The sequence below is a fragment of the Balaenoptera ricei genome, chromosome 19 (assembly GCF_028023285.1).
Source record: "Balaenoptera ricei isolate mBalRic1 chromosome 19, mBalRic1.hap2, whole genome shotgun sequence".
Taxonomy (NCBI): Eukaryota; Metazoa; Chordata; class Mammalia; order Artiodactyla; family Balaenopteridae; genus Balaenoptera; species Balaenoptera ricei.
The window spans coordinates 36,805,572-36,827,119 of NC_082657.1; the positions used below are offsets into that span (position 1 = coordinate 36,805,572).

Here is a 21,548-nt window from a genome sequence, read left to right on the forward strand (position 1 = left end):
TTATAAATTAACCAGAAAAATCTAACGAAAAATAGGAAAAAAATGGGCCAAAGATTTAAACAGTTAAAGAAAAGCTAAAAAATCTCAAACATATGAAAAATGTTGCCTTTCACTCATAAGGAACGGAAAATAAAGCTATAATGAGGTACCATTTTCCCTCTGTTAGATTAACAAAGATGGAAAAGTAAGATTGTGTCGTGAGAATGGAGAAAACAGGCAGTCTCAAACATTGCTGCAGAAGTATAATTGGCTTCATCATTATAATAGAAGGCAAGTTAGCACCATTTACCGTACATACACATATGCTTAGGGCAGGGTTTCTCAACCTAGACCCTACTGACATTTCGGGTCAGATAACTCTTTGTTGTGGGAGCCGTCCTGTGCATTGCAGGGTGTTTAGCAGCGTCCCTGGCCGCCACCTACCCTATGCCAGTAGCACTCCCCTAATTGTGACAAACAAAAATGTCTCCGGACATTGCCAAATGTCTCCTGGGGGCAAAACAGCTTCTGGTTGAGAACCACTGCCTTAGAATAAGCAATTTCACCTTCAGTAGCTTATCCTACTGATATATTGTACTTGCATTTTTACAAAATGATGTATACCCAGAAAATTTGTAATCACAGCACTGCTTGTTGTAATAGCAAGAGATGGAGAAGCTAAGTGACTGTTGGTGGGGACCTGTTAAAGTATGGTACATCCATACAATGGAAAATTATGAAGCTGTTAAAAAGAATGAGTGAATTCTTTATGTGTTGATACAGAAGAATCTTCAAGATTTATTGAGTGGAAAAAAAAGTTGGATGAATGAAAGTGAATAGAATTGGCTACTCTTTGGGTCAAAAAAGTAAACATATATGTTTGTATGGATATAGATTTCTAGAAGGATGCATGAAACCTAAAAATAGTGTATGCTTCTTGGAAGGGGACCTGTGTGGCTGGGGACAGGGGTGGGTTGGGAGCTTGTCACTGTGTACTTTTATACCATTTGAATTGAATGTATTGCCTTTTCAAAACAATTGTTAAAAGGACAATGCTAATTCAAAAAGCCACTCAAAAGAAAAAGACTAGTTAATTTTACTGTATAATCATTTTTAAAAATGAAATGTAAAAAGACAGAGTCCTCAAAAAATTGAATAATCATATGATCCAGCAAGTTGTCTTCCAGGTATATACCCAATATAATTGAAAGCATGAACTTGAGCAACAGGTATTCGTACACCCATGTTTGTAGCAGCATTATTTACAATAGCCAAAATGTAGAAGCAACTCAAGTGTCCATCGACAGATGAGTGAATAACCAAGTGAGCTGTATATGCATATAATAGAATATATTATTTTATTTATATTATTTTAAGGATGAATATTATTCATCCTTAAAAATGAAAGAAATTTTGACATGCTACAACATGGATGAACCCTAAAGACATTTATGCTAAGTGAAATTAGCCAGTCACAAAAGGACAAATATTGTATGATTCCACTTACATGAGGTACCTAGAGTAGTCACATTCATGGAGACAGAAAATAGAATGGTAGTTGCCAGGACCTGTGGGGAGGGGGTTTGGGGAGTTAGTGTTTAATGGGTACAGAGGTTCAGTTGGGGCAGATGAAAAAATTCTGGAGATGGCTGGTGATAAAGGTTGCAAAACAATGTGAATTGTTCTGTGAATGCCACAGAACTGTACACTTAAAAACGGTTAAAATGGGAAAATTTATGTTATGTGTATTCTGCCAAAAAAAAAAAAAAGACAGGAAAATGAATTGAAATTGATCTAATCAAAGTATACTTAAATACATAATTTTTCCAAAGCAAAAAAAGCCCCTAAGCAATCAAAAGTAAAGCATATTCCTTAATAGAGGAAGGAAGGGAGGAAGGAAGAAAGGAAGGAAGGGAGGGGAAAAGACTGTTTTAGACTGTACTTAATGTTTCTAAACTGGACGAAAATGTCACGATCTGTAAAGAAAAAGAATCTTGTGATTTCACCCACTCCTTTGAAAATGTAAACGTTATTTTTAGAACTACATTGAAACTGGGGAGAGATGCCAGGGCCAGTAAGTCCCAGGAGGCTAGAACTGCCAGGGAGCCCCATGTTTAATTGGTCCTTCCCAACCCAGGACCGGGCGAAGGCCATGGCTCTGAACAAGCAGCTCCGGAAGCAGCTGTCTGAGTTCCGAGCGCCACAGGTGATGATGTACGTCCGGGAGAAGATCCGAAACAGGGACCTGGAGAAGACCATCAGGATGTGGGAGAGGAAAGTGGAGATTGCAGAGGTGAGTTACAGGAAGTCCCGAGACCTGCGATATCTTATGCCCCTCACATTTTTGTTTAGGATTTTGTTTTCTGAGGTAAGAATACAGGATTTTAGACACGTAATACCTGTGAGAAATCTCAGCCGTTGCTTCGACTCTTACACCAAAATAAAGGATGGCTTTTTTTTTTTCCCTTAAAGTTCCTTTTTCTTGTTAGGGACAGTCCTTTCAGGTTATCAGGAGGAGACTCTAGTAATGGTATGTTTTTAGTTGCTTGTTTTCTTACTGATCTCTGGAAGCTTCTGAATCCCTCCCCCCACCATTGATAATTTAGTGATTGCTATTTTATACACGGAGAAGCCAGGTTTTTAAAAATTGAGATAATAATGGATTTTAATATCACTCAGAACCCGATTCCATGTATTTACATATTTGCCATGGGTCTTTTCGATGTTGACTAACCCCGTAGCCTTTTCATATGGTACAGTGTGCACAGAAGCACCCTTGCCCCTTGTAAGCCATGGAGGAGAAAAAGGAAAAGTGCAAATGATATGCTGGCATCAAAAAAAAAAAAGGAAAGCACCAAGACTGCCACAGGCCAGGTTGCACACTGAGAGCACTTAAGACATCCTTAGGGTAGCTTAAAAACCCAGTCAGGTCACTTGGGAAGCTTGGCATTCTCACATCTAGACCCCAGCTCCATTTTCCACAGTGCTTTTACCTGCCCTTCCAGTGGGCACTTGGCAGCAGGAAAGTAAATTAGGATCCATACTTGGGCCCATCACATCTGGGGCTAAGAAGTGGCAAAGAAGTACAGAAGGAACCTGCAACTTCTCACTTCATGGAACAGAGACAAGCTCTTTAGAAGAATCTTCCGGATGCCCCCAGGTGGCCTGTGTCCGCCACATGCATGCAGACACTGCCCCGCATACGAGGTCATCCATACCATCACAGGGCTCGATGCAGGTAGAATAGGCACAATCCGTTTGTCCCAAATGACCTTCTCCCTCCTCCCCCTTTCTCCTTTTTGCAGATGTCCTTAAAAGGCTACCGCAAGGCTTGGAATAAAATGAAAATCACCAATGAGCAGTTGCAGGCAATTTGCCCCGCTGGGAAATAGCCAGAGGGAGGTGACGGCTGCCGACCAAAAAGTGATCCATTAAAGTAATCAGCTCCTCTCTAGTCATGGGGTCCTCTCACTGTTCCCTGTGCTGGCTGGTGTCCCCAATTCTCCAGCCAGGCTGCTGGTCACCTCCCAGGCCACATCGACCCCCTGGGGAGTGTTTTCACAGCCTGGCTCCGGGAACCATAAACACTGAAAGAACCACAGGGCACTCTAATGGTTTGACACTTGTTAGCCCACGTTTAGTTCACAAGCACACATGAAAATGACCTTCCCGCATGTGGGAGTGGGACAGAGGAGGGAGAGCCAGCCCAGTCTGTACTGTGGGCCTGTCCGTGGCAGCCCAGCTGTGCAGCTCTCAAAAAGAGACACCAAAACAGCGTGGTGAATGCCTGGCACTCAGCATCCTGAGCTTTCTCTTCCGCTTGGAAGGTTAGCTCCTAGACTGAGACGCCAGTACCAAAGAAAACAAGCACGGAGAAAAATAAGGTGATTTCTTGGGGCTGATGTAACCTGTTCTGGCCTGATAGAGACCCGCCCTCCCCAACCTCCCCACCGTAGTAGTCATAGTACATGGGTTGGATGGCCACCTCAGACTTGTCTGACTCCCTCAGACCCTTTTCCCTGAAGTCTAGACTCACTGGAGTGCCATTTGCCATTTGTGACCATGAATGCACGGTGGCCCTTTTTTGTCCTTGGAAGTGTGTTTGGGACCGTCCAACCTGGCTCAGCCCAGCATGTTTTTTCTGTGTCACAACATCACGTGATGAGTGGCTGGGGAAAGGAATCGGGTTTTCCCAGTGGTGGAAGGAAGACAGGGGAGGGCTGGTCTTCTTGGTCTTGGACGTGATCCAGTTGCTGTAGTCTTCCACCTTGATGTACAGGAACAGGCCAGGGCATTTCTCACCACCTTGAGACAGGATTCCTCTCAGCACCCACAGATTCAATTCCTTCAGCTCACACATCATTGGGTTTCCTGGGTCCCCCTGTGACAAAGGACAGAAAGCTTCAGGTCTTAGAAAAACTTGTTTTCTTTTTTAATATTGTCCCTGTGCAATTTACTATCTGTTCTAGAAAAGTTTTACACTGGTTCTCACTGGAAATGGGGTAAGTTATAGGATAATATTTCCAATCTAGGCCACCTCCACCACAAATTCCAACAAGATGACTTTTCCTTTCATTATACAAATTATTTGTAGGCTCCTGCAGTTTGCCTGTAGCTTCCTGGATCCCATTTCATTTTCTTGCCCCTTTCCAGTACTTTGAATAAATCCTCCCTCTCTTTTGGTTTCTCACTCCTCAAATGTTATTTTGTTCCTTTCTGGCCTGGAATGCTCCCGTTGTTCCTTCTCTTCCCTATTTTGTTTCCATCCTTCATTTAAGCTGCTTGCATCTACCCACAGTCCTGCTAGGGTCAGTCAGACTTCCAGGAAGCACATGCTGCCGGGCTGGGTTCACAGCTTTTCCAACCTGGCAGCTGCCTGCCAGTGTACCCTGCCCCCCATCCCTGGCCCATGCTCTCAGGAGCAGTCCTCTGGGCCTCGGGAGTTCTGCCACACAGACCTTATCTCCCTTCAGGTGACTGGGTAGAAGTCCGGCACACTTGGCTGGACATGTGACCCTAGCAGGTTAGCTAATTCTCTGAGCTAATGTGGGGAACACGGTTAGTGCCTGTAACACCGGCAGATCTCCTGGCACAGTGCCTGACATACGGGATGCCCTCAGTAAACAATTAGCTGCTATTACCCTGGTGTGGAGAAAAGGCCATCATTTTTATGTGAAAAACTGAGAAATGTGGGAAAAGCAACAAGATAGCTACTAGGTATAATTTACCTTACCTGTCCTCCACCCTACCCCCCGCCCCCAGGCCTCTTCTTAAAGGAATACCTGCCCCCCAGCACCAGCCTGTGGTCCATCTTGGTCCAAGAGGGAGTTTATCATCAAAGGCTGGCCAGCTACCTTTGATCTATGTGACGTGCCAGACGAGACAGGCTGGGTGATCACAGTTTGCTCTCACTGTGTGGACTGAGGCATGGATGGAGGGGGCTTGCAGCTGACAATGGGAAACAATCTGAACAGACCCAACAGTGAGAATTCAAGAGGCAAAACAGTGGTCACCTCAGCCCCTGCCCATTCCCAGTCCTGGGTGTTTGAGCTTTCTTGGGTTTCTACACACATGCAGCCTCTTTCACTGAACCCTCCTTTTTCTGAGGAGGCCACACCAGAACAGAAATGCAGGCAAATGGGAAAAGCAAAGAACACTTCTGCAAGCAGGGCCACGGGAGGCATGCTCTGCAAGGCTGCCATAATGCCCTGGTTGTCCCACAGCTGCACACACACGAGGATGACATTCCAGACTTCGCTCTGTGTGTGCTTCTCATTAGATGGAAGGGGGTGCTTGAGTGTGGAACTCTTGATGTTTTCAGTTTTTCATATTCTACTGTTTGCATCCCATGCTGCCAAACAGCAGAGGGTGGAGATTTCATCCCTGAGCTCTGGCTGGTCCTCCTAGGACTGGTGAACAGGCTCTTATCTGCACCTCATTGTGTCTGCCTGGGGCACAGAGGTTCTCCGGCTGAGGATGGAGTGGTCTCCCCTCCGTTCACCAGTCCCACTCCCAATTTGTTTTAACTGTGCTTTTACAGCTTGAGGAAGAAAAAGAATGCAATTCAGGACAAATAGTTTTGACAAATGACTGTGCGGTCAACATCCCTGGCTATTGTGTGGTTTTGCAAATTGCTGTTTCTCTTCCCCATAACGTGTAAGGCTGAGACTTCTGAAGCTCAAGCAATGGAGACAAAGAGTACCAGGTGCTCCAGCCCCACCTCATCTCCCAGGGGAGCGACCCCCTTTCATTGCGTGATCCTCAACCTTGACATCCAGCAAAAGCCCTAACAGTTGTGGGAAAAAAGGAGGGGTGAGTTCAGAGCGATTCTACTTTTGTTGGGTTTCTGAGGACCCATTAGGGCAGGCACTGAACCTGGGTAGCTTATTCTACATGTGAGAAGTGTGGCTTTGAGGACCTCTGGACACTAGAACACATTTCCTAGGAAGGATCCTAGGTAGACAAGGCACCTTTTTTTTTTTTTTGCAAGCACAATTCTCTTAAAAAACAAAGGACTGTCTACAGGTGTGCTACAGTTAAAAACCAATCTGACCTTTGTGGATGGTTTAAAGAGGTGATCATTTAGAGGGTAAATGATATTCCATTTATATTAAATTCATATTCCAGTGAATTTAAGATGCTCTTAAAAATTAGCATCTTTGAAATGGGATGTGTCTTTTAATCAGTGGATTCCAGAGTTTCAGTGGCAGCGTTTTTTCTTTCTCAGTGTTACATAAAATAATGGTGCATTCTGCACCTGACAGCATCCTGGGTTTGATGAAGTGTGGTACTAGGTTGATGGAGTGGCTGATGGCAGGATTTTGTTAAGTAGCTACATCTTCTACTGTATTTTAACACATTCTGTAATTTAAGAAGCTTCTACAATCCTCCACCTGGCAGAGAGCCCAGTACAATGTAGACACTAGATAAACATTGAACCAGCTTTAGAAGGGCAAACTTATTTCCTGATGAAAGGCAGTCCCTCATGGTTTTGCAATAACATGACTTTGAGAAAGAATTGTCTGCACATATGTATTTTTTCCCTTTTCTCTAAAAAAGTTTCCCTAGATCCTCTGGAAAAAAAAATTTCCCCATCAGGGAATCCTGAAGGTTACTTCGACAAAAGTGGTTGATCAGTGTCTTAGACAATTTTAGAGTAGAGGAGGGAAACTCTGCCTGGAAATCTGGCAGACCTGAGTTCTCGCCTTTAAGATTTATTAACTGTGTGGCCCTGGTAAGCCACACTTTTTCCAGATACAGATATGAGGGGGCCTGGACAGGTGTCTGTGAATTCTGCACATTTTCCTGAGGCGGTAGGACAGCCACATCTGGACAGCCCGCATCCAGGTAGAGGGCAGGGCTTCTTACAGGGAAAAAGAAACCCGGTAACTGATGAACAGTAGCATCAGGCTGGGTTCCAAAGAAGCCGAATACAGCGAGCGCCCGCTGTAGGCGTGCTCAGCGTATATCTGCATGTGTGGTTTGGACTCACTCTTTCAAACTTTTAGCTAATGAAAAAACATGCGACTTAGCCATGCTTAGTCATGTCACACTGAAAACGGTGACTGGTTAGTCCATTCGGCAGATTGTTATCGACCACTTGCTACCTGCCAAGTGCTGTTCGCCCTGGAGACGTCCATGAATCCCAGGTGACAGTCCCTGCCCTCACGGAGCTCACAGTCCAGCGAGGGGGAGTCCTGAGGCCCCCCCATGAAGTGACCACTGCTTACTCTCAGCCTGTAGCTTCTGTTCCAGCGCGTTCTTACCAAGCAGACGGCATCAGTTTCCATCTCTATGTGATTGCCACATCCTGTTTTCTCGATTTTGTTTAAGGGACACAAGTCGATGTCCTTCACGGAGATTTTCCTCAGGATACTCATCGTCATGTGATTTCCTGTCTGGACAACAGAGAGCCCGAGAATTATTCACAAGAAGACATCCCCCGAGTCAACGCAACTACAGCTCACATATCCAGATGGGAGTGAGTAGGAAATGTTCTGATAAACCCCCTTTTCCTCACAGAAATCCAAACCTGTGTCTCAGTTTTTACTGAAAACTACCTTTGCTTTGAACTTGAATGTGAAAATAGGCAGAGAAAATGTTCACCCGTCCTCCACATCTACAGAGAATGAATGCATTTCCTTGTTTGTTTCCCAAAAATAAAAGAAAACAAGGATGGCTCAGACAAGAGGACTGTCAGCTCTGGTTCAGGAAATAATGTCCCCTGGCCCCTCGGTAACCTTGCACTCATTTCAGGCTGCCTGCTGCCCATGTACTTCCAATTTTGGTGTAGGAATAGAAGAAAAAGGACCAGATGTAAGAATGGTCTCAAGAGGGCAAGCGCTGGGAATCTTGACGGATCAAGTGAGGGTTCCAGCCCAGCTCTAGAACCTCAGGCCACCTGAATTACTGAGCTAAGCCCTAGAATGGTTCATCCCAGTCACCCCCACTGCTAGCACACACACAGCCCCCTCTAGGAGAAGGAAGGCATTAACTGCATATGTGGGATTCCATCCTGCCACCCAGCAGTTCTGCAAGGCTGGTGGCATCTGCAACTTTCTGCCGAGGAAGCAGATGGGCCGGACCAGGTTGTTGAACTGCATCGCCGTGTCTGTCTTCAGGAGGGCTATGTTATTTTTCATTGTTTTATTATCAAAGTCCTCATGGATGATGATGGTGTTGACTGGATATTCTTTGTGAGCAATCAGTTTTGCATCCATCTGAGCTATACCAACTATAGCAACAGCGTCCTTCCTGGAGAGAGAGCAAGGGAATCTTGAGAAGCCAAGAAAGTTTTCCAGAAATAAGACTTGTGTGTCTACAGTGTGGAAGCGTACTCCATATCCTAGGGAAAAATCAATACAGAGTGATCAACACTGAGACGTACCCTTGTCAGCTCCCAGCCGGAAACAGATGACACACTCAAATAAGGTAAACTGAGGAAAGTTTAATAAAGGGACTCTTTACAAAGGTCTCGCAGGATGTAGGGAAATCACAGAGACTAGTGCAGTATGCTGGGTTCCTGGTGGCATATGCAGCTTTCTGCTGAGGCAACAACAGGGTGTTGGTGGGAGGGAGTGGTCAGACAGAGCTATGGGGAGTGGGTCCCTTGGCTGGAGGAGGCATCCAGTCTGCAGTACCTGTCAGGGGAATACCTGACCTCACTTCCTTCCTCCCTCTCATCTCTTGCCAGTGCTCCCTTTGGCCAAACCCAGCTGGAACCCAGAAGGCAAGAGCGCCCATTGGTGTAACCCACACAAGTCAGCCTCCTGGGACCCAGCAGAGTGGAAAAGAGTAGCGAGTGGGTCTGGAGGGGCAAATGGGAGAGATCCAGCATGGCTAGTGAAGTTGCTGGACTTCAGTGACAAAGAAGGAATCCTTGGGCATCCACACAAAACAGATTAAGTCATCTTAAGTTTGTCCTCTAATTTATTGTCTAAGCTGGGGAACTTGTGAGAGTGAAGATGCTAACAATAGGATAACAGGTGTAAACCAGGCCTCTCCCGGGGAATACTAGGATGTGTGATCTCCCACCTACAGAGGAAAAAATCAGAATGGCTTCAGACTTCTCCACAGCAAGATTTAATACCAGAAGCCGAGGTGTGGTGAGGGTGAGAATGCCTGTTAATTCTTCAAATGGAAGCAGGCATGATCCATGACTTCTACACTTAAGTGGTTGTTCAGATTTAAGGGCAGCACAGCATTTCTGAATATGTAAAACTCGAGGAAATATGGTTCTTGGGAGCCCTTTAAGAAACTACTTGGAGGGACTTCCCTGGCAGTCCAGTAGTTAGGACTCTGCACTTCCACTGCAGGGGGCACACAGTCGATTCCTGGTCGGGGAACTAAGATCCCACATGCTGTGCAACGTGGCCAAAAAAAAAAAAAAAAGAAAAGAAACTACTTGAAGACAAATTTTAGCCAATTCCAGTGTTGAATGGAAAAAATCCAGCAAAGGGACGGTCAGTAAGTGTGGAATTCATTATATGGGTCTAAAATTAAAAGAGAAACTTTTAAAGTTATAGATTGGAATAGTGGTGTAAACCAGCAGAGGTAGGTGTATACACCAATTTTCTCATCTTTTATGGGAGTCTAAACTATTATTTATTTATAGCTAATATATGAAATAACAAGGGTGTACAAATATATATAAGAATCAAGGTAAACATTAAAGTACATAAATAACCTATTAAAATTGGATGGTCATGAAGAATGAGGGAAGAAGTGAAAAGACAGGAATTCTGGCATCAGCCACAATAGAATCTAGAGAGGACTATCCAGAGAGAAACAGAAGATTTGTGTGTCTTCCATGAAATTATAATTCTAAGATGACCACGAGAACACAAGTTCAAACTTTCCAAATTTGTCAGAAGAGACATACAAAACAAAGCCATATAATGAAAAGAAAAACAGGAAGCAATAAAAACAGAACAGTCTAAAATAAAAACAAAAAGCAGGAGCTTCATTCTGAACACCAGAGCAGAAGAGCGTGCAACAAGACAAAGAAAGGCTTTTCATGATGATAAGGAATTCAGTCTACAGTGAAGAGTTCATTTATAAATATCTGCAGCAAGTGATACAATGTTCATGAATTAAATTCCAGGAAATAGGAAGAGGAAAAGCCAGAAGTTTGTAATTCACCTCAGTCAGCCTAGGATAGATCAAGTAGACTCCCTGCCCCAATTTTATATATTAAATTGTACTCCAAGGACAGAAAATGAGCTCTTTAATTTACCTGTGGAAAATATTCATATGGACCACATAGTAGACCACCAAGATAACATCAACAAATTCCTTAATAGATCACCATGCAGTCTAACTCAAACTTAAATCATGTTAAAATACAAAACAAAACACCCTATCACCTGGATATTTTTAAATGGTCTTTAATAAAACCCAGAGTCAGAGAGGAAATCAAAACCAAAACAGCAGACCAGATAGAAAATAGCAGTAATGAAAACACTACACAGAAAACAGAACCTCTCTGGAGGGCTGGTTGGCAACAGCTATCAAGATTTAGTCCAGTTTTTCCACTCTTAGGTTATTCAGGCAACAATATACTTCCATGTATGTGAAATAATGTGTGTACAAGTGTATCTACTGCAGCATTTTTTGCTACTAGTGAAGATTGGAAACAACCCAAATTTCCATTATTAGAGGACTGTGTAGTTATGGTACATCCATATGGGATACTGGGCAGCTAACTGATGCATATAATGAGGTAACTTTCTATGTATCGATAAGAAAGGATCACCCAACATTCATGACAGAGTGAAAAAAGCTAAGAGTGGAATAATGTATATGGTGTGTTACTAGTTGTATTGGCGGGTGTATGGACTGAATTGTGTCCCCCCATGTTCATAGGTGAAACCCTAACCCCCAGTGTGAATGTGTTTGGAGATAGGGCCTTTAAGGAGGTAATTAAGGTTAAATTAGTCCATAGGGTGGGGCCCTAATCCAACAGGACTAGTGTCCTTATAAGAAGAAGAGACAGCAATAATGTGTGCACACAGAGGAAAGGCCATGGGAGAACACAAGGAGAAGGTGGCTGTCCACACACCAAGGAATGAGTCCTCGGGAGAAACCAACCCTGCTGACACCTTGATCTTGGACTTCCAGGCCTCTGGAACAGTAAGAAATAAATTTCTATTGTCTAAGCCACCCTGTCTGTAGTATTTCATTGTGGCAGCCCCAGCAGATTAATACAGGGGAGAAAGAAAATTCTCTCTCTGTCAATAGATATGAGTCAATATAGATAGACCTATAGGTATATAGATATCCATGAGTGCATGGAGTGTTTCAGGAAGAACACCCAAGAAACTGGTGACAGAAATGGCTCAAGGGAGGGAAATGATGACTGAAGGGCAGGGAAGGGGAGGAGCTGATTTTCATTATACACTCTTTTGTTCCTCATGAACATCACAGTATTACATGTATTTTCATTTAAATACATGTATTTTTAATTAAAAAATACAAGTCATATGTTAAAAAAATTCAGCAATTGCACAATATCTCATCAAGGGCTTACACTATAATGTATTTGGCCAGTTATAGTAATTATATTCTCTCCCCCCATACTCTATATGTGTATATATAATATATAATGTATAAATAGTATATATACTATAAATTATATAATATACTATATATTTATAAATTATAATTATAAATTATAATATAATATAGTATGTATACTATATATAGTATATATTATATACTGTATAATATATACTATATATAGTATATATCACATATATATATCTATATAATATATTGAATAGATAGATCTATATGTAATTATACATAGAAGTTATATACTATGTATCATATATAACATATTATAAACTATAAAATAGTTAACTATATCATAATTTACTTATCCATGATAATCAGACATTACACTTCCAGTGTTTTGTGTGTAATTAATCATCCTATGAACAACTTTGTGCATAAAACTTTTCCAGTGGCTGAAATTATTTCCTTAATGTTGATACCCAAAAGTGAAATCGTTGGGTCAGAAAGTGAGATGTTTTACCAAAAAAAGTTATTCCTTTAATAGCATATATAGGTTTTTTTTCTTTTTCTGGTTTAAGAGAATGCCCATTTATTGTAAAAAATTTGGAGAATACAGAGAAGTTCAAAGAAGAAAACAAATCACATGCATTCTGAGCATCCAGAGATGGGCACTCCTCAAGTGTTTGCGTATTTCCTTCAAGTCTTTTCTCTACCTGCATGTATTTGTGGCAGTCACATTGTTAAGGCCTGAGGTAAGTGTGTTAAGGTAAGGGCTCCTATCAATTCACTTAACAAGATAAGCAATAGGGACCTCTAGTATCAAGAGTCAGTGCCTCTCCAGTAAAGATGTTTAAAAAAATTAAAAAAAAAAAAAAAGTGTCAAAAAAAAGAAAAAAGAGTTAGTGCCTTTGTGATTGTAATAAAATGGGAACAAATATCCTTCCTGTAGAAGATGGAGAAACAAGCGTTTCACTTTGCAGTTGTGCAGCTGGCAGTCCTCACAGCAGAGGAGACACAGACTGCGCCAACCTTGGCAACTGGTGACCTCAGGAGCCCCAAACTCACAGTGAGCGCTGCGCTGGTAAAAAGCCCTGTTGCCCTGTCACTGGGCATCGACCTTCCAGGCCTCCCCAAGCTGAGCAGGAAACAGAGCCCCCCCCCCCACTCCGCCTCGGTGGGCCGCGTAGACTCCGAAGGAGGGGTACTGGCCTGTTCTGAAAGGCAGATGCGATGCTGAGGATCCAGAACTCACTGAGGACGCTGCCGAAGGCCAGGTGTGTGTACTGGACATCCTGCAGCGACACCACCCACGGGAACTCCTCGTCTTCCACCAGACCCTCCTCGGAAGTTTCCACAGGGTTGCTTTTCTGGATGCCGCAAGCTGCAGGGGGTTGTGCAGGGGCAAGGAGCTGGAGGCCTGGGGCTGCGGCCGCCGCACCAGACCCCAGGACCCGCTCGCTCTTCTGCTGGTTCCCCACTTTTTCTGGCTCTCTGTCTTGGTCACCACTAACTCTACCACCCACGTTTATTTTCCTAGTGGGTCTTCTTCCCCATAAAAGACCCTTGGTGGGTCTCCCTCCCTAGTCCACGTGCCCTGTCCCAATGAGTCCCCGTGCCCGGCCTCCTTCGTGGACCAGGGGTGCCCTTCTCATCCTCGCCTATGCAGAGTGGAGTATAGGGATTCTCAAGCTGACTGAACATTTCATCCGCCTGCTGCCCAGCCCCTCCCGGACCCCTGGAGATGAGGCCTGGGCATTGATGTTTTCCAAAAGCTCCCCAGGGTAGATTCGAATGTGTACTTGGGGTTGAGAACCACTAGTGTTTCAGGAAGTCCCTGGACACAGTGTCCCAAGTCCAGTTGGCCCCTATGTGTTGAGACTTGGGGAGAGCCACTCCTCTGTCTGGGCCTCAGTTTCCTTTTATGAGAAGTGGGGTAACACACGCCTGTCACAAGAGGAGTGTTGTGTCCCCATGACTGATAGTGCTAAGCCTAGTGGACAATTCCATTTTTTTCCCCATGTAAACCACTGCTCTGATAGCCACTGCATGAGTACCCAGTGCTTTTTTTCTAAATTGGTGGCCCTGGGTTCTGTGTGTCACATGGTGGGTAGCACCAGCTGAAAAAGTCAGGTCATTGGTGGCTTCTTTTTCAGCCATTCATCCATCCGCACATGCAGCCCTGCTGAGTTAGGGGCTGGGCTGGCAGGGAAGGATTTCAGGATCCTGTCCCCGCCCCAGGGGACGTCACAGTGCACAGGGGAGACAGACACATTGGAGAGTGGCAGCATTCAGAGAGACTTGTGACACAAGGGACAGTGCCCGGAGTATACAGAGGAGGGGGCATGGATTCTGCCCAGAACATGAAGTCTGGGAGGGCTTCCCCCAGGAGGTGACCTCTGAGGTGAGCATCAATGACAGAGAGTTTCCAAACCATGATGCTGAAGTTGACTGAACATTCAGTATAGTCATTAAAGGACCACAGCAGACCTCGCCATGCTAGGGCATCATGTGATCAAACATCTCTATGAGTTGACACTTGGAGTCTTTGCTGAAACAGTGACAAGAGCGGGTTGTTAGCAAGATGATGTCTGTAAGGCCACCAAGTGCTTCAGGATCACCAAAGACAAGAATTCCGTTTTTTTTTTCACAGGACATTGGTAGTCTGTGGTGAACGAGGCACTAACCAACTCTTCCTAACCCACGAAGAACCTACAGGTTTGTGATGACTTTTGCTTTTTCAAAGCTCTAGCTGGCTGATTCATTTGTCCTTATAAAACTCTTGAACAGCCAGGATATAATGAGGAAATCTGCCTCAGAGATGAAATGTTTGCCCCAGGTCCCTTGCCTGAGGCTTTTTAGGAGTGGAGAGAGGCCCTATCTGTGTTTTGTCTCCTTGGGCTGCAAGGAGACGGAGGAGGCCTGGAAGGTGGGGCGGTCCTCTTGGCGTGTGCATGTGTGTGTGTGCGTGCACGGGAAGCTCTCTCCTGTCCCCCATCTAACTCCAGGAAGACAGGAGAGAGCCAGCTGGGGTGGCAGAAGGTGGGGCAGAGCCTGCTTTAGTCTGGTGCCCCCCTCCATTTCCCCTTTCCAGGCCAGAATTTTAGTCCTGGACAACCTGGGGGTCGGGGAGGGGACTGCAGCTGCCACTTCTGCCAACTGAGGCCAGGCAGCCTCTCAGGCACCTCCCTGTTCCTGGGCCGGGCCCTGCAATTGGGGGTCAGTTTAGAGGTAACAATAAGGTTTAAGGATAAAGGGCTTCATCGGAACAATACTGAAGTAGAAACACAGGGAAGGCCCGGTTCCCAAGTGCATAAGACGCATCTCGGGGCCCCCACCCCGGCTCAGGAAGGATGTCCGCCACCTGACGGAGCGCGGGGAATGTGCCCCCGGAAGAGCAGGGCAGGGCTGTGAGTGGGGAGGCAGGCATCACGCCAACCCCGTCTGCGCAGGGGGCCTCTCCATGGCCTAAGGCTTGTCCCCCTAACCGTACTCTCACCAAGGACTAGGCCTGACACCAGGCTGCTGAAGCCACAGTTTCCTACATCCACGCCCCACGTCCCACTCTCTTCCTGGTTCCCACCACCAACGCAAGCTGCCCAGAGCAAAATGCCGTGAGTCACCTACCCCGCCTGAGTCCCTCTCTGCACATTAAGGACCATTTCCTCTTCCGGGATGATTCCCCCTGCCATGTCACATGATCAGCTAAAGTTGGGAAGGAAGAGAGAAGCCCACTCACTGGCAGAAGCATGGGAGACGTAGAACAGCACCAAGAGCGTCCCTCTCATCGCTGCCATCCCCAGAGAGAGCCGCAGCAGACACCATGGGCAGCTGTGAACACAGAACAGCAAACGCATGGGCTTTTCCTCTCCTCCCCAGGGTGGTGATTTCACCGCAGCGTCAGAGTCGCTGCCTCTTTTCCTTTCCACTGACAAAACTTCCAGGACATGGGAAACAGACCTGTCACATCCCTATTTTTTGGGTCCCTGCAGTAAAGAGGCAGGGACCAGCTGCCCAGCCCCGCTATTCAGCCGGCAACGTGTAAGACGGCTCAGCGAAAGAAGGTGGCCATGCCGGTCAGTTTTCTCCACAATCCAGGGTCTCCGGCTTTCCCACAGAGCCGGGTCTCAGAAAAGGGTCATCTTTTGACTCGTGGAATTCAACCCTAGCCTTAACTCTGTAGCCATAAAATGCTGCTGAAAGCAAAAAGCAGGTGTTCCGTGAAAGCCTTCCCTGATTTTGCCCCTCCTGCTAAACTCTACTAGAATTTCTTCTAATTGGTGGCAGCTCATCCTTTTACATAGTAACTGCCCCAGCATGTCACCCAGTTCATTCACACAGTCACCCTGTGAGGTGGACACTATCATCATTCCCATTTTACAGATTCAGAAACTGATACTCAGAGACATTGAGAATCCCACCCAAGGTCACACAGCTGCCGAGTGGTGGAGCTGGAATTCAAAGCCCAGGCGCGCTCCTCCACCAGCCCCACCACCAGGCCTACCCTCGCCTCAGACAATGCACAAGAGCCTAAGGAACCGGTGCATGCCGTCCTCAGTCACCATGTTCTGCTCATGACACCAAGTGTTTCTTGTCATCAGGATGGTTCTCAGAGTTCTTCCGTGAACTGCTCCTGCTAAAGGAGAAACGAACTCACCCTGACCTTACACCGCAGAGCTCAACAGAGGGATCCTGCTACCACCTTGGGAAGAATGTTCCATTGTGGCATCATAGTTACCATGGTGTCACCAAGCAAACGTCTGGACATGGGGACGCAGGAGGAGCCGGGATGAAAAGTCTGCCTGTTTCCTAAACTTGGCAGGGCTATTCTGGAAGCCTGGCTCTCCCCGAGTCTGGCTGAGATGGCATCCCTTTCGCTAGATCACAGAGTCCGGTCCAGTCGTGGCCGTGGTCTGTCTGCCTCCTCAGCACCTGCCCTGTGTCTACATGAGTTTGTCTGACTGGACGGAGGAAGCCCACGACTTGGGTGGGTTTGGTTTTTCCAATCCCCGACAACATTCTTACACTCCCTCTGTGGTTTCCTGGAGGCTCAGCCCAGTTTTCTTCAGCTCCCACAGCTTGTGGGTCCACGTGGAGCTACCAGAAGGGCCCTGCCAGACCACCGGGCCAGACGGATCTGCACTCTGGCCGCTACGAACAGCTCTGGCTTCAGCACAAATGCCAGGACTTTAGGAAAGTGTTGAGAACGTTGTGGTGAGATGTAACTCCACGGAACCAGAGGGCTCGCAGGCTGCTGGCGCAGGTGCGTAAATGGCACTTATTGGACAGACAGATGAATGGCTGATGGGTGAAGGATGGCTGGATAGAGAGCGAAGCCCGACTCGAGAGGAGCCACTATCTCCTTCCCCTCACGGTTTCCCTGACGCCCATCCCGTGTGCCTCGCCAGCCTCTATCACCTCCAGCACCGAGCAGGGCTTGGCTTCTGCTGGGAGAATGGAATCAGTAAGATTTTTGGCAGTGGGAGAGATGGGAGCTGTTGATCCTTCAGTATGCTCCACATTGCAGGTCTCAAAGAGCTTTCACATTTTCTCATTCAGGATTCACAATCACTGTGCCAGGATGAGGGAATTACCCAAGTTTCCAGTTGGAAACAGAGTGCCTCAGGGTGGGAAAGTCACTTCCCTAAAGCCGAACACCTGGAAAACGTGGGCAGGATTCCAACCCAGATCCTTCCAACTCCAGGGTCACCGATCTCCAAGTCTGCATTTCTCAGCCTGGACCACGTGCTACCTTTATAGGGGACGGAAGTAGAAACAGTGATTGGGGCCAAGTCAAAGTCCGCTCTTTAAGAATGGAGATGCTGAGGTTAGTGCCCAAGACCCTGACTCTCTCCAGATTCCTCTTTAAATTTCTTCATGAAAAGAGCTCATGCGCGAACCACCAGAAACACTCTGTCTCCTCACAGGAAGGATCTAGCATAACCCACGATAAGAAAGGCCTGATCAGAATCCTGCAGGGGCCGAGCAGACCTAACAGACGGTGGGCCTCAAATTTTCATCCTCTCCGGGCCACTTAGTACAGACTGCCAACTTTAGGTAAATTTTTAAAAACTTCATCACAACGTTTTAAATAATTATTTAATTCTTTAAGGTTAATAATAATAAAATTTTTATTTTATATCTTTGAGAGGAAATTCATTTTCACTCTTACACCAAGGGCTCCATATCCAGGACAGTGACAGCATGAAACATATGTAGTTTTTCAACCTGTCACTTTCTATTTTTACTCTTTATTTACATTAAGTTAGAAAATCCTAACTCTCAAAGGACGTCTGAAGTCGCAGCATGTTCTGGGGGCTCCGTCAGCTATTCAGTTCAGTGTATTCAGATTGAACGTGGACTCTAAAATCACGGAGAGATTTTTTTCACTGATGACTGTTCTCTGGTGCTCAGGGGCCTGCCCACCATGCTCAAAACCTGGGGAGTTGAAATTTTCTTCTGGAAAGTTGAAAGTTTCATTCTGAGAGATAGTGATGGTTGGATTTCTAGTCCGCTTGGCTTCTTTTCCCTCTGGAAGATATTTCTTCATGTCCCATTGCAGCTTTGGAAAATGTTTTTTAAACATGCCAATAAGAGCTTTACCACACTTCAGAAATCTCTTGTGAAATTGACAGGACAAAAAATATCAAGCATTTCTTCATTTATGTACCACCCATTTTCCAAGCATTGCTTCCTACTCATCCCTGGTTTGTTGAATTGTTAAGCAAAATATCTACTCACCCAAATATGTCATAGTTATTGCTCACCTGCTTGGGGTGACTTTTCTACTATACCGAGACAACATCCTACAAGGTCTCTTGAACAGGAATTTTGTTGCTAGCTCATGCTGCCTTCTTTTTGAGTTATTTTTCATTAATGTCGCTCACTGAAGGCTTCCCAATCATGGTATGATGTCTGCTATGAAGAGCATAACTTTGAATCAGGCTTTTGCCATTTAGATATCTTCTCTGCTTAGGGAAAAAAAAAAAAGCAGGAATTTTAAATTCAAGAAAGCATTATAATGCCCTCATTCTAGAAAAAAAAAATCTATAACATATACCAAAGAGGTCATTGTGCTTGTTTGAAAATGACAAAAATATTTTAATGGTGTCATGCCATGATTTGGAAATTTTATTTTCAGATATCTGTATTGGATTTGCAAGTTTTTCACGAAAGAGATCATCCATAGAATGTTTTAAATCTTCCTAGAAAGATTTAAAATAGAATATCAGGTTTACCATGTCCTTAACTCCTAAATAGAGAACTTGTATGCAAGATTTTTTCAATTTTTATCAAAATGAAACACATTTCATTAGCCGCTGGCCCCTGAAAATCAAATTACCCAATCAACAATCTTTGAGACAGACTGATAATGAACATTTGTACCACATGTAGCTGTGTCAGTGTAAATTTCCCGAATGAAAACCTTCAATTTTAAGTCATTTAATTTAAAAGGAACATTTAACAGATATATTTCTTTAAGTCAAACTTACCACACAACACAAGAGCTAGGTATTACCATTATCTTGTATTTGCCCTCTCTCTCATTCTCTTGCTCTTTGTTTTGTAATAAGTTTATCCATGTGTATATATGCTTAAACTATATATTGAGTACATGGGCAAGAGTTTCTCTAGGCTGTGTATACTGGATGTAGGGTTGCTAGGTCAGAGGATGATATGTTAGGATATACCTGTTTTTAGAAGACAATGCTAGACTGTTTTCCAGGGTGGTTGTACCAATTTATACTCGTACAAGCAGTGTATATGGGTCCCTGCCAATCCATGTCCTTTCCAACACTTGCCACTGTCAGCCTTAATTTTTGGCCAATCCAATAGGTATAAATGATATCTCATTGCTAATTTGCACTTCCCTAATTATAATGTTGAGGATACTTTCCCATATGTTTATTGCCTCTACAAGTTAATGCTTGTGTCTTCTGCCCTTTTTTTTCTGTTGGGTTGCCTTCTGTTGGGTTCTTAGTGCTATGTAAGAATTCTTAATATATTCTGAATATTGTTCACTGTATTTATGGTGAATATCTTCTACCAGTTGTGGCCTTTGTTTTCACTTTTGATTTCTTTGTGGTGTTTTGAATAAACAGAGGTCTCAATTTTAGTTTTAATAAAGTCAAATGTATGAACATTTACAGTTAGGGCTCTTTTGTCTTGTTTAAGAAACCCTTCCGTAGGTCAACATCAGAGATCTATTCTACTATATCATCTTCTCAAATCTTTCGAGTTTTGTTCTTCACACGTAAGTCCTCAGTCTGTCTGGAATTTTTTTGTGCATGGTATAGATTCACTTTTTCTCACATGGATACTCAGTTGTGCCAGCATTATTTCTCCACAGGTCTCCAGTGTGACCTCAGACATATATCAGCGTTTCATTTGTGCCTGGGTCTGTTTCTGAGCTCTCTCTTTTGTTACACTGGTCGTTTTGTCTATGTCCCTGTGTCAATTCCACACAATTTTATTATAGTATTATATCATATTATAGTGTTATAGTATTGAAATATTATAGGGAATTCCCTGGCGGTTCAGTGGTTGGGACTCTGAGCTCTCACTGCCGAGGACCCGGGTTCGATCACTGGTCAGGGAACTAAGATCCTGCAAGCCTCGCGGCGTGGTCAAAAAATATATATTATATATTTTTGTACAAAGCTATACATATAGCTTTGTACAAGCCCTATATCTAGTAAGGCAAGTGCTCTCACCTAATTCTTTTCCTTTAGGAATGTCCTGACTATTCTTAGCTTTTTGTATTTTTTAGAATCAACTTGGCAACTTACACACACACAAAAAAGCAAAAACAAAAACAAAAAACACCTTCTAAGATTTGGATTAGAATTGCATTCCATCAATAGATCAATCTGTGGCTAATATAACATCTTTACAATATTGAGTCTTCTTATCCATGAGCACAATGTACCACTCAATCTAATTAGATCTCCTTTAAGATTTTTAGGTACAATTTTATGATTTTCTGCAAAAAGGTCTTGCACATCTTTTGATAGAATTTATTCCTAGGTATCTTACACTTTTTGGTTGCAATTAAATGATGTCTTCTTTTATTATTCTTTTTAACCATTTCCCTCTAAACCATCATTATTTCTAATAATTTACCTTTAGATTTTTTCGGATTTTCCATGTAAAGAATTATATCACCTGCAAATAATGACAGTTTTGTTTCTCCCTTTACAGTTGTTATGCCTTTCATTTCTTGTCTTACAGCCTGAGACCTCCAGTACAAAGTTGAATAGAATCAGTAATAGCGGGCATCCTTGTCTTGGTCAAAGGGAAGGTTTCTAACACTTCCTCATTTAGAATAATATATGATAATGGATTGCTAAATAGATTTACTTAATTAGGTTAAGGAACTCCCCTTTTATTTCTAGGTTTTGTTTTGTTTTAATCAAAATCTGGGATTGAAGATTATCAAATAATTTTTTGGCGTCAATTAAGATAATCATATGGTTTTTCTTCTTGAATTGGTTAGTGTGATTAATAAAGCATACAGAATTTCTCAAATTAAACCACTCTGAATTTCAAGGATTAAT

At 44.1% G+C, this 21,548-nt stretch overlaps 2 protein-coding genes across 4 annotated transcripts in view; one reads left to right on the forward strand and one right to left on the reverse strand.

Moving 5' to 3' along the window:
- The window catches only part of CCDC113 (coiled-coil domain containing 113), a 37,086-nt gene extending 25,514 nt beyond the window's left edge, over positions 1-11,572 (forward strand). For 2 of the 3 annotated variants that reach the window (XM_059904285.1, XM_059904286.1), the window contains 3 exons: positions 2,117-2,272; positions 3,285-3,415; positions 7,813-8,100. In XM_059904285.1, the coding sequence (XP_059760268.1) occupies positions 2,117-2,272; positions 3,285-3,371 (243 nt within the window). In that variant the 3' untranslated portion in view covers positions 3,372-3,415; positions 7,813-8,100. Of the gene's footprint in view, positions 1-2,116; positions 2,273-3,284; positions 3,416-7,812; positions 8,101-11,492 lie in introns of those variants that run through there. The other variant, XR_009498982.1, reaches the window with a different exon arrangement.
- On the reverse strand, positions 3,815-15,819 carry PRSS54 (serine protease 54). The gene is given in 6 exon segments (XM_059903756.1): positions 3,815-4,360; positions 7,746-7,877; positions 8,475-8,733; positions 13,204-13,375; positions 15,731-15,779; positions 15,781-15,819. Coding segments are annotated over 6 exon segments (1,194 nt in total). The 5' UTR covers positions 15,817-15,819.
- Positions 15,820-21,548: the final 5,729 nt, after the last annotated feature.